We start from the raw sequence: 11,978 nt of genomic DNA, 5'->3' as shown, positions 1-11,978 counted from the left end.
ATGTTTGTTAATGATTTTTTTATTCAATTACCCGAAAGTTATTTTTTTTGATTGAAACCATATTCTTTAAAGTTGCAATAAAATTAACATAACATATATTTCTACATATAAGTTATTTTATTTATAAATTATAATAATCAATTAATTTTTTAAAATACACAATGAAATGAATGCTTCAAAAAAAGAGTACCGTTTTATGTACTTTGATTAATTTACTTAAAGAAACAAATAAATAAATCACAAACTTCAACAAAAGCAGAAAACACACACTCTCTCTTTCTCGCTTTCTCTCCTTTCCTTTTTATCACCATTTACAGATCTCCATCATCTCTCTCTCTCTCTCTCTCTCCAACAGCTAAGACAAAATTGCAGTAAACCCTAGACCAAATTCAAATATCTTATCGAATCTAATCACTTTCAAATTCTTGTATCATACAATGCTTCAACAAAGCTAGGCTTTTTTCTTCTTATTCTCAGTGAAAATTTGTTAATTTCCTATTTGGGGGTGGAGATTTGCAGAACCCCCAAATGGGTAGTTGCAGCTCTAAACCCTCGACAGGATCCAAATTTTCCGGTCATTATGATATCGATATTCCGGTTAAAGATAATAATGAGAAAGAGGTAGAAGAAACAACGACGACGACGACGTCTAAGAAGACCACAAAGGACGAAATTGAGGTAGGGAAGAAGTCTCCATTTTTTCCGTTTTACAGTCCGAGTCCCGCTCACAATTGGTTCTCGAAAAAATCATCTCCGGCGAAATCTCCGGCGCCTAATGCGAGTTCTAATTCTACTCCGAGGAGATTCTTCCGGCGACCGTTTCCTCCCCCGTCTCCGGCGAAACACATTAAGTCGGTGTTGGCGAGACGGCATGGCTCGGTGAAGCCGAACGAGGCGGCGATACCGGAGGGAAATGAATCGGAAGGGGTTTCGGGATTAGATAAAAGCTTTGGGTTTTCGAAGCATTTTGGGAGCAAATACGAACTTGGTGAAGAAGTCGGAAGAGGGCATTTTGGATACACTTGTAAAGCTAAGTTCAAGAAAGGAGAACTTAAGGGTCAGGAAGTTGCAGTCAAAGTTATCCCGAAGTCAAAGGTTCGTTGATTCAATTTCCTTTTGATTGATTTGCTCATCACTAATTGCGTCGGATCAAGCTTCTTCTTTTGATCCGTATGCTACAGTGATCAGATCTGAAGTTGATTTGATTTGATTGGATCATATGAGCATCCAATTATTATTTTTCTAATCTCAATTGTTGACTTTCCGAGTTCTCGATCAACTTCTTTTAAGGGTGAATAGACCCAATCTAACTACAATCGAAACATGTCAATTCTGCAGATGACAACAGCCATAGCCATTGAAGATGTGAGAAGAGAGGTAAAGATATTGCGAGCTTTAACAGGACATAACAACTTAGTGCAGTTTTACGATGCATATGAAGATCATGAAAAAGTCTATGTTGTGATGGAGTAAGAATCCGATCATACATTCAAATCTTCATTCTGTGTTTCTTAACTATTCCGCAACTTAAATTTATTATTATTTTTTTTTGTAGGTTATGTGAAGGAGGGGAACTCTTGGATAGAATACTTTCAAGGTAACGTTTTTTATTGCTTTCAAGTGTCAAACACATATAAAATATTGGGTTTTAATTTTAAATTTATTAACCGAATTTATTTTTTCAGAGGTGGGAAATACACAGAAGATGATGCGAAATCAGTATTGATACAAATATTAAATGTTGTTGCGTTTTGTCATCTTCAAGGTGTTGTACACCGAGACTTAAAACCAGAGGTGACACTTTTACTTAATATGGATAAAGTTTGAATCTTTTTTATCACTCAAGTCAAAAGTCAACACCATTATTATCCATTGGTGCTAAATTTTTGTTCTATGCTTCTTGTTTTTTAATATGAACTATAGAGTTTTATCACATCATATAGTTTATTGACTCATTCTCTATTCCAAAAAAAAAAAACATTGTTTGACTTCCCACATAAGTTTACACGAATTGTTTGACTATAATATATATCATTTCCTTTCTACAATTCCCATTTAACAATTTTCAATCTTTGCATCAGAATTTCTTGTTTACATCAAAGGATGAAAACTCGCCTCTTAAAGCCATAGATTTTGGTTTATCAGACTTTGTGAAGCCTGGTATTTTCTCTCTCTACATATACATACATGTTTGTGTATGTATATATTGTCTCTATTGTCTATTGACTCTATTCCTTGTTGTTATAGTTTTCTCTTTTTGATTTTTACGTGTTTGATGTTTTTTTTTAGATGAAAGGCTTAATGATATTGTTGGGAGTGCGTATTATGTTGCTCCTGAAGTTCTACATAGATCATATAGTACCGAAGCAGATGTATGGAGTATTGGTGTTATAGCTTATATTCTTTTGTGTGGAAGTCGCCCTTTTTGGGCTCGATCTGAATCGGGAATCTTTAGAGCTGTTTTAAAAGCGGACCCCAGTTTTGATGAAGCTCCTTGGCCTACTTTATCATCTGAGGCCAAAGATTTTGTCAAAAGATTGTTGAATAAAGATCCTAGAAAAAGAATGACAGCTGCCCAAGGCCTCAGTAAGTGTCCCCCACAATTTACCTTTTTACCCCTATGGATGACTTTTACATAATGATATGACATGACATGACACAACGGGTTTACTATGTTTGACATTTATTTGACTGGTAGTAAGACAGGGACTCGGATAACATGTCATGACAGAATAGGTTACATAACCTATTCTGTCATTGTAACCTATTCTGTCTTGACAGAATAGGTTACACATAGAATAAGTTAACACAGTGTTAACCTATTGTATCATGACAGAATAGGTTACATACAGAATATGTTACACAGTGTAACCTATTCTGTCGTAACATGTCATACGAGTCTATGTCCCGCCTTTTTGAGTGTGACAAAAAGTTGTGCTTTTTCCCACTACTAAGTCTCAGTCCAATGCATGTCAAACACAGTGTAACTTACACAGTGTTTGACATGCATTGGATTAGTACTCGGGCTGATGTAAGTGGGAAAAAATACAACTTTTTGTCACACTCAAAAAGGTGGGACACAGACTCACTTTTGATCTATTGCTTGTGCAAAAGACGTAAATGCCCTTTTGATTCTCATTATCAGAAATAGTTCTAGGAAAGCTTATATTGAATTGATTATGATATGATATGATATGGTTTAGGTCATCCATGGATTAGAAATACTACTAATGAAGTGAAAGTGCCTCTTGACATCTCCATATTGAGACTCATGAAGGCTTATATGCGTTCTTCTGCCCTTCGTAAAGCTGCTTTACGGGTATCTTTTTAATTTTTTTTTTCTTTTGATGAATGTTGCTAATTATTATTTTGTTTTCAATATCTGTATAATTTTGTGTTAAATTTAGTCTTTTTTTCTTCAAAATTTGCAGGCTTTATCAAAGACATTGACTGTAGATGAGTTGTTTTATTTAAAGGAGCAATTTTCTTTGTTGGAACCAAGCAAAAACGGATCCATAAGCATGGAAAATATCAAAGCAGTGAGTAACTGTTTCATAAGTTCATTTAAATATATTAAAAAAATATCAATATACTTTCATTTATTTGTTTATTACTTTCATCAGTTTCTATTACACCATTTTACTTTCAAAACTCTATCAAATTATAGCATTCTGCTTTCAATTGTTTTTAGCACATTGTATTTTGAAGAATCTACTCTATAAATTTATAATGGTGAAAGTAGTTTTCTATATAATTTGGTAGTTTTTCAAACTATAATGCTTGTAATATGAATAAATGATAATAATAAACAAATAAACAAAAGTATGTTTCTATTTCCTACATATAACTTTTAACCCCTAAAAATTGAAACTTTTTTCTTACCTTTTTCAGGCGTTGATGAAACATGCTACGGATGCCATGAAGGAGTCACGTGTCCATGATTTCCTAGCATCGGTATGTCATTTGATAAATATAAAAACATTACCAATCCGCCATTTTACTTAAATACCCTCGCATCACCAATTCATCATGCATGTGTTCTTATTATAATGGCAGCTTAGTGCGCTTCAATATCGAAGGATGGATTTTGAAGAGTTTTGTGCAGCTGCAATAAACATCTATCAACTTGAGGCTCTTGAAAGATGGGAACAACATGCTCGTTGTGCCTATGAACTCTTTGAAAAAGATGGAAATCGAGCCATCATGATTGAAGAACTCGCCTCTGTAAGTTTTATTCTTACCATTTTTTTAAAAAAAATCTAAGGGTCTGTTTGATACGATGGAATGGAAATGAACGATGGAATGGAATGAGAAAAGTGATGGAATGGAATGAGTTGTTACATACTTACATTCCATCACCATGTTTGGTTGACTATGGAAAGAATGGAATGAATCATTCGAAAATTGTTAAACTATATATTATATATACACATGTTTCATGTGTTTGAAAATATGTAGTATGCGTATTTTGAAAAGTCAAAGAAGTTTATTTATTACTTTATACAATTGTTTACAAGAATAAACAATTAAATACCAAGAAGTCAAGAAATATGTTTTTTTTGAAAAATAATAAAATAAACAACTTAAATTAACTTTCAAATATTTTTTAATACATTATTGTTATTGACGTTTATATAAAAAAAATTTATATATTCATTTCCGGTCCAATGCATTTGACTTGAGTAATGTTTACGGGACAAAAAGTTGCAACTTTTGTCACATCGACATTCGTCTCAGTCCAGTTCAATACATGTCAAAAGCAGTGCAACCTGTTCTGTAGAAGAACGAAAAATGTATTTTTCGTCTCGTTGACATCTGTCTGAGTCTAATGCATGTTAAATGCAGTATAACCTGTTCTGTCATGTCATGTCCTGTCTTGTCTAGACAAAGAAACTGACGATACTTGTACAGGAACTTGGGTTGAGCCCGTCGGTTCCGGTTCACGCGGTGCTCCATGACTGGATCAGACACACGGATGGGAAGTTGAGTTTTCTTGGATTTGTGAAGTTGTTGCATGGTGTCTCGAGTCGGACCCTTGCAAATAAACCTCAATAACACTTGGTGAAATTTGTGTATGGATTTGGAGTTGAATGTGAGAAAAACCGAAAAACGTCCCTTTTATACATGAATTTTCTGACTAGAAAAAACAAGAACATGTATGCAAGTGGCATTGTATTTGTATGTATCAACGGATGCTTCGTGTTCTAATCAACTAATTTCTACCTCCCATTTCCGATATTGTATTGATTATATTTAAATGAATATATAAAGATGTGAAACAACTATCAAAACAATTTATCAAAAAAGCTATAAAACTCTTGTGAAACCTTTTTCCTCAAACCATATAAATTCCAAACAAATGAATAATAATGTTGCGTCTTCTTCCACTGGATCCTCTACCTCCAGACCCTCTCCGAACTTTTGGGGTTTCTTCTATATTTGATCGGTGTCCAACATTTAATCTATTCATCACTTTCATTTCTTCAATATCAACAACCATAACCAAATACAGATTCAAACTATTTTTATTATTATAAATTACGTTTTCCAAATGTCATTATCATTAATTAAGTCCATAAAATACCCATACTCAGGATGTTGGAAAGAAACCTTAATTTTAACCAGTACTATCAACCCCTAATAGTTAATATCTCTTGAAAGGAACCTCTAATAGTTAATATCTGCTTTAAAATGTTGTATTATTCAACTATATAATACATGAATTGTTGTGTATGATAAAAAACTGCTGTGTACGAATCACTCTTGAAACATGTACACACCAACATTTGTTACAAATGGCCTAACATATATGTTTTCTTTATCTATTATTTATTATGATCCTACCATTCAAACTATAACAAAAAATTCATCCATATTATTGAAATCTAATTTTCTCTCAAACAAAATTGTTATTATTATTATTTTTTTCTATTTTGCCATTTATAATAGAATAAAGAAACTCATTATGACTACAGAGACTATCTGAATTTTAGAAAAACGCAAATCCACAATACAGATTATCAGTCTGCAATACGATAGTATGGAGTGATGTATTATGCAGAGTGAGTCAACTCTTGTATTTAATGTGGACTGAAAATTTTCAAATCAATTTTTTTTTTTACTATGCAGTCTTGTTATATTTGGAAACATCTTCTTCTTTTTTTTTTTTTTTTTTTTTTTTTTTTTTTTTTTTTTTTTTTTTTTTTTGGCTTTTAGTACTTTTTTAAAATTTTAGTATTTATATTCGCGTGGCGCACACGTTCCCTAACCAGCAAGTCCTCTGTAAAATCCACCCTAAATTTGTGAAGAGCGGTTGGATTCTGAATACCAGTTATGAAACCTCCCATCATTTCAATCTCCTCCGACGAAGAAGACGATGACGGAATCTTCGAAGAAGAAGAACTAGAATCGGAATTCTCATCGCAAGACGACACCGATTATAGCGAATCGGACGATCAGGAGTATGACGAGGAGGAAGAAAACGATGTTGAGTCGGATGAAGAAGAATGTTCTGATAATCAAGGTTTGTTTTCTTTTTCGTCGTATTAGAAATGCGCAAGTATATGACTGGCTCAGATATGATTAACTCTTTAAAACTGGGAATAAATTGTACCAACTATTTGTTTGAATTGAATTACTTCTATCGGTAGATTGGCGTGATCAATCACATTTGTAACTAATTGCAAAAATTGTAATACTTTGGTTGATGGTTGAACTGTAGCACCAAGAATAATGCGACTCGTATCTGTTCTTGACTGCCAAATTAGAGTATTCCCAATCCCTCCATTCCTGTAAAAGTGTTAACACTTCAATTTAGGCGTTACACAAGTTCTTTACACTTTCAGAATTGATATGGACTCGATTTTGTTTTAGTCAAATTGCTTACTGCATTAATTTTTGTGCTAGGTAGGGTAATATCTGTTTATTTTGACCTAATTTTTTGGATATTGCACTTGGCAACATGCTCAAATGCTGGTTTATATTAATTGTGATTGGCATTAGCATTATGATAAAGACCTAGGTCTGATCATCTTGTTTGGCATCTCACTTTCCTTTGAAGATATTATAGATTTGAGAACTGTTCTTTCTGGAAAAAAAGATTTAAAAGAAAGAAACAGAAGTGCATTTTTAAGTGCACAAAACATTCTTTAATACTATTTTATCTTTTCAGGAAGTAATGGCATAAAGGAGTTAAGTCTTGTAGAGTGTAAAGCATACTTGAGGAAGCATGGATTGAGATTATCTGGCTCCAAGGAGGAATGCAGGCAGAGAATCAAAGAACATGAGAGGTTAGTTATCAATTGCAATTATAAAAAAAATGACATTTTTAAATATATGATGCTATGAATCTTACCTTGATAAAAGGTTTTTTAAAATCCAGTTTAAAAGCTGCAGGGGGTGAGTCAATATATCCCAGATCATCATTTTCAATTAACTGCACTGGTAATACTTTTTTTTTTTTTATTTTCTTCTTTATTTTCTCAATTAAATACTTTAAAGTTTAAACCGAAATGTTTCTTTTAAATTCAGGTGATGCATGCAAAGGAGACGTTGTATTGTTCAAACAAAAAATACAAAAGAAGTAAGAAACCTGAAGTTCTTTTACCCTTTTTATGCTCTAAATTGTTTTTTCCTCATTGAATTAACAAATTGAATCACTTATAGATATGATAAAGGGGCAAATAGAGGAAATATAGTGGGAAAAAGAACTGTTGCTGGAAGGATAGTGAAGGAAAGTTATGGTGCATCAAAGCAACAGCATACATTCACAGTTAGTCAGATAAATAATATAGTAAAAAAACATGATATTATGTTCATGTTTTAACATAATTCATTATTTTAATGTTTGAAAAGGTTGAAGTGTTGTGGAACAAAGGGTGGAAAAAACTCCCTGTGCTTTCCACTTTGCTAGTGAAAGGTCGCAATCTTTACAGATATGGGACATTTAGACAGGTAAATTATTGATTATGGGAACTAAATTGCAATTTTAATTTTTTTTAATCAACTAAAAGATATAATTTTTTTTTTGTGTGGTGGTTTTTACTTTTTAGCCATGGAAGAGTGAAGCAGAAAGATCAAAAGTTCTTGAAGAAAAACACAAGCGAGGGGAAGCAGCTAGACATATACGAAAATCAAACAAGACAGAAATTCCTTCCAATAACAATAATAATAATAATAAACGAAAATTAAAAAAGACAGAATTTCTTTCCAATAACAACAAAGGTACATACCAAAAGTCAAAACACACTGTCATGTCATGTCATGTCATGTCAGTATATTCTGATTTTTTGTTTCGATAATTAGGTAGAAAGAGACAAAAGCTATCCAACAAAGGACCATCTCGAAGTAAACAACCAACTCGAACACCTAAACATACAAGTACAAGTGACCGCAAGAGGAAACCTGTATATATCAAAAAGACGGAAATGCCCTTTCGAGCGGACCCAAACCGTTCGATATATCCTAATCATCATCACCAACAACACGAAGCATCGTTGTTGCCCGTTCCTTATGACCGCATTTCTTCATTTCCTAATATGTCCCTGCTAGGGGTCCCGCGTTACACTGTTGGACAACCACCTCGACAGAATCCTGTCATGTATCCGTATCAGTACCAGGATCAATATCGGTATCAGTATCAGCCAGGTGGTTACCATCATTACACCATATGAATTACCTATTCATATTTGATTGTTTGAAGTCTATTTTGAAACAAGTACAATTTTTTTTACTATCTTTTAAACAAATATCCAAAATATTTGAAAGTCAACGTTACTTATAGATAAACCAGATATTTTGTTGACCTGTTTATTTCTTTTTTCCAATGGGTTGGATTGAATGACTCATTTTAAATTTCAAAGTTTATATAAAGTAAAAAAAAAAAAAAGTTTTAGACTTGTTTAAATAAGCTGCAAACTCAAGTAACCGTTCAAAATTAAAAAAAACACACAATGACAACATAATTGTTAATAACTTTTTAAATTTAAACTGATAAACAAGAGGTTGTGATTGTGTATGAGCCGCGTTTCAAATGGTAATAGTTTTCAGACAGTTGGGGTTTACACTGATCAAGTCTTTCAACAGAGAATTTCTCATTCAATGGTGTGCTATTTATATGTAGTACATAATTAGGTTTCAAATAAAATTTGTTAATGCCTAATTAATAATTAGAGACTACTTTGCCTTTTTACTTTTTATAACTTAAATAAAAGTCTATATGTTTTATCCTCATAATCGATTTAATATTTATATATTTTTTTTATTCAGTTAAGTCCTAAAAACCAGAAATTGTATTTAATTTGACAATTTTACCCGGTCAACGGATCATTCTACTTTTTAAAATTATACTTTTTGGTTGTATTTTAAATTTTATTATAAATTTGGTCCAAAATTTACACTTTTGGTCCAGATTTCAAAATTTTGTTACAATTTCATCATAAATTTAGTTTTTTACATTTTAATTTTTTTAATATGTTTTGTTTGTTGTATAAAATCATATTTATAAAAAAAACATTTTTCACATAAAAACCTTCTTTTTTCTATATATTTTGTTTTAAAAAAAACATTTTTATATGCAAAATACTGATATAAATTTTTTTTTTGAAACATTTTTGTATGCAAAATACGTATTTACACACATTAATTCATTTTAAATACCTATATATAAAACATTGTTATGTGAAAATGCGGGATATACACTTATGTAAAATACATTATTATACTTATATATACCTTAAAAACTTTTATAAAAGAGATACTTATTAAGTACATACAAAACGTTTTGCGTGCATAAACATTTTTATTTGCAAAATTGTTTCTAAAGTTTGTCGATTTGTCAAGGTTAACAATAGGTGTAGGAAGATCAAAAAGGTTGGAATGTGGAAATACAACATGCTTAACTTAATATAGTCCCACATGATCTATTAGCTAATTACTTCATTCGTATTGAATTTGGACATGTGTACCAAATAAGCAAAGACAAATCTCAAAAAGATAATAGCTTTATTTATTTAGGCATTATACGAATGGATCAAGCATTTATTAGTACTTTCTTTCCTATTCATATACTCAGTTGATTTCCAGATCATATGCTTTACATTCACAGGTCTATTAACATAAGAACTATTCTGATTGACCTTTAAGAGTCAAACTGTTTTGATTTCCTTTTGATAGCAATTATGCAAGACCTCCAAGATATATTCCATTGATGGGTATTTGTCTTGTTTTGGTTGAAGACACTTTAAAACAAGTTTAGCCAACTTGAAATCTTCCTTTGGAGGAAAATTGTTACGTTGAAGTTGTGGGTCGATAATCATTCTCAAATTAATCTCATCTTCTAGCAATGAAATAGCCCATTCCATCAGGTTTTTCTTTCCCGAGGATCTTTTCTTATCAACATACACCTTTAAACATGTTAGTATTTCCAACAGTACCATTCCAAAAGCATATATCTCACTCTTGATTGCAAAACCTATCAAAATGGTGTTTGATTGGTTAGTTATTGACACGTGTGTTTGGTATGACAGAATCAGAGAAGAAATGGAAAAGTTCTAATATAACCCATTTTTGTTTATAAATTTTTTTAATGACAAATCCTTTTAGAATTCCATGATTTTATTTATGAAAAATAACTACTTCCTAACATAATCTCATTTGGGTTTTGTGAGTGTTATGTCCTGGGGATCTATACCTCGTGACAGGACCAATGCGTGCTTGAAGGAGCCGTGAACTCCCTTGTAACCTAGACTCCTGTTTGTAGGAGACTAAACTAAGCTATTAAACTAATAATACTCTATTGAGTGTATTGAAATTCAAACATATCTTATTTCATGAATGACTACCCTTTAAATAGGAATAAACAAAAGAGTCAAATAAGGAAAGAAAAACTCCAAAACTGACTCAAATTTTAAATGATCCTAATTACCAAATTTAAAAACAGAAATAAGATAATTCCTAAAATATTTTCTACTAACTTGTAGAGTTATCAAGTATGATTCATAACATTACTCCCTTCCTTTGCATTGTGCTTGTCCGCAAGCTCAAAACCTGGGTATGTGTTGGTAAAAACAACACGATCATCCCAAGTAACATCTTCATCCTCCATCATGATACTGAACAGTTTCACACACTTATGGCTAATCGAGGACATCTCATCACAGTTAAAACATAATCCTTTTGCTTGCCTTTCTGGCATCTTTGTAGCCATAATCTGTTTCAAAGCCAGGTTTCGCACTTCATATTTCACTATTCCGGATCCACCACCTGTTGACTCTTGGTTTTTTCTTCCTACCGAGGGTTGATAGAGGTGCTCCAAAACTCCTTGGTCGCCCCTTCGCCACGAGTTTGAACATAACATAATATAAGTTAAATTACACCAATCGTCTCTCGTACACATGCCAGAAACGTGTTAAGTCCATATTTTCAAAAATTAACTTGGAACCACCCTAGTTGTTATTTTACTTGCACGGTTAGTTCCTATAGACGTTAACCGTTAAATGCTTTTGTTTAAGCTCCCTACGTGCCTTGCATGCATGGGAATTTTCGTCTTTTCAGGGTTGGTATACCTTCTTAATGTCGTTGCATCTTAAAAGCATACAAAACACTACCTCCATCCCTTCCTTTGCTGTCGTCTCCTTTGTCTCCCCTTACGAATGATTTCTTCCAACTTAATAACAATGATCGATATTAAATGTAATTATGGAGCCACTACAGTGATTCACACATCTTATAGAAAAAGAAACCCTGGGAAACTCTATTATTCTTTACAGTAAAGGTAAGGGTAATGGTTTTAATCTTGTCTAATTTCGTTCTTCATCTTCACTATTTTTTCCCTAATTCTTGATCTTCTTTAATTAGTTCAGGGACCATTATGCAATTTCATAACATAGGTGAATGATTATGATCAGAACTGTGATTTTATGGAGTTTAAGATGAAACTTGAAGAACAAAATCACAAATTAAAGTTTTACCTAGTTATT

General features: G+C 32.3%; 3 protein-coding genes across 3 annotated transcripts; 2 read left to right on the top strand and 1 right to left on the bottom strand.

Moving 5' to 3' along the window:
* Window positions 1–241: 241 nt before the first annotated feature.
* On the top strand, window positions 242–5,229 carry LOC145043947 (CDPK-related kinase 5-like). Its single transcript, XM_078992723.1, has 11 exons — window positions 242–1,095; window positions 1,339–1,469; window positions 1,556–1,597; window positions 1,686–1,794; window positions 2,082–2,160; window positions 2,290–2,586; window positions 3,204–3,319; window positions 3,432–3,539; window positions 3,892–3,954; window positions 4,057–4,224; window positions 4,912–5,229. The coding sequence occupies exons 1-11, from the start codon at window positions 529–531 to the stop codon at window positions 5,053–5,055; spliced, it is 1,824 nt and encodes a 607-aa protein (XP_078848849.1). The 5' UTR covers window positions 242–528; the 3' UTR covers window positions 5,056–5,229.
* A 1,026-nt stretch (window positions 5,230–6,255) lies between these two features.
* LOC145043945 (SAP domain-containing protein) lies at window positions 6,256–8,787 on the top strand. The gene is made up of 8 exons (XM_078992722.1): window positions 6,256–6,523; window positions 7,172–7,289; window positions 7,382–7,443; window positions 7,531–7,582; window positions 7,666–7,771; window positions 7,855–7,953; window positions 8,052–8,223; window positions 8,305–8,787. Exons 1-8 carry the CDS (start codon window positions 6,334–6,336, stop codon window positions 8,670–8,672), a joined length of 1,167 nt encoding a protein of 388 aa, XP_078848848.1. The 5' UTR covers window positions 6,256–6,333; the 3' UTR covers window positions 8,673–8,787.
* A 1,358-nt stretch (window positions 8,788–10,145) lies between these two features.
* LOC145040858 (putative serine/threonine-protein kinase PIX13) lies at window positions 10,146–11,206 on the bottom strand. Its single transcript, XM_078988749.1, has 2 exons — window positions 11,008–11,206; window positions 10,146–10,471 (listed from the first exon to the last, which is right to left on the bottom strand). The coding sequence occupies exons 1-2, from the start codon at window positions 11,204–11,206 to the stop codon at window positions 10,146–10,148; spliced, it is 525 nt and encodes a 174-aa protein (XP_078844875.1).
* Window positions 11,207–11,978: the final 772 nt, after the last annotated feature.

The sequence above is a fragment of the Lactuca saligna genome, chromosome 4, assembly GCF_052625555.1.
Source record: "Lactuca saligna cultivar CGN05327 chromosome 4, ASM5262555v1, whole genome shotgun sequence".
Taxonomy (NCBI): Eukaryota; Viridiplantae; Streptophyta; class Magnoliopsida; order Asterales; family Asteraceae; genus Lactuca; species Lactuca saligna.
Note: the sequence above shows the minus strand (reverse complement) of the source record. Positions and strands in the feature narration are given on the sequence as shown.

Bases quoted from the DNA above. Each gene is read 5' to 3' on its own strand.
- LOC145043947 (XM_078992723.1), top strand. From the start codon at position 529: ATGGGTAGTTGCAGCTCTAAACCCTCGACAGGATCCAAATTTTCCGGT. The intron at 3,320-3,431 runs GTATCTTTTTAA...CAAAATTTGCAG, and splicing joins TTCGTAAAGCTGCTTTACGG to GCTTTATCAAAGACATTGAC. The intron at 3,955-4,056 runs GTATGTCATTTG...TTATAATGGCAG, and splicing joins TCCATGATTTCCTAGCATCG to CTTAGTGCGCTTCAATATCG.
- LOC145043945 (XM_078992722.1), top strand. From the start codon at position 6,334: ATGAAACCTCCCATCATTTCAATCTCCTCCGACGAAGAAGACGATGAC. The intron at 6,524-7,171 runs GTTTGTTTTCTT...TTATCTTTTCAG, and splicing joins AGAATGTTCTGATAATCAAG to GAAGTAATGGCATAAAGGAG. The intron at 7,444-7,530 runs GTAATACTTTTT...TTTTAAATTCAG, and splicing joins ATTTTCAATTAACTGCACTG to GTGATGCATGCAAAGGAGAC.
- LOC145040858 (XM_078988749.1), bottom strand. From the start codon at position 11,206: ATGGCTACAAAGATGCCAGAAAGGCAAGCAAAAGGATTATGTTTTAAC. The intron at 10,472-11,007 runs GTAATGTTATGA...CCATTTTGATAG, and splicing joins GCACAATGCAAAGGAAGGGA to GTTTTGCAATCAAGAGTGAG.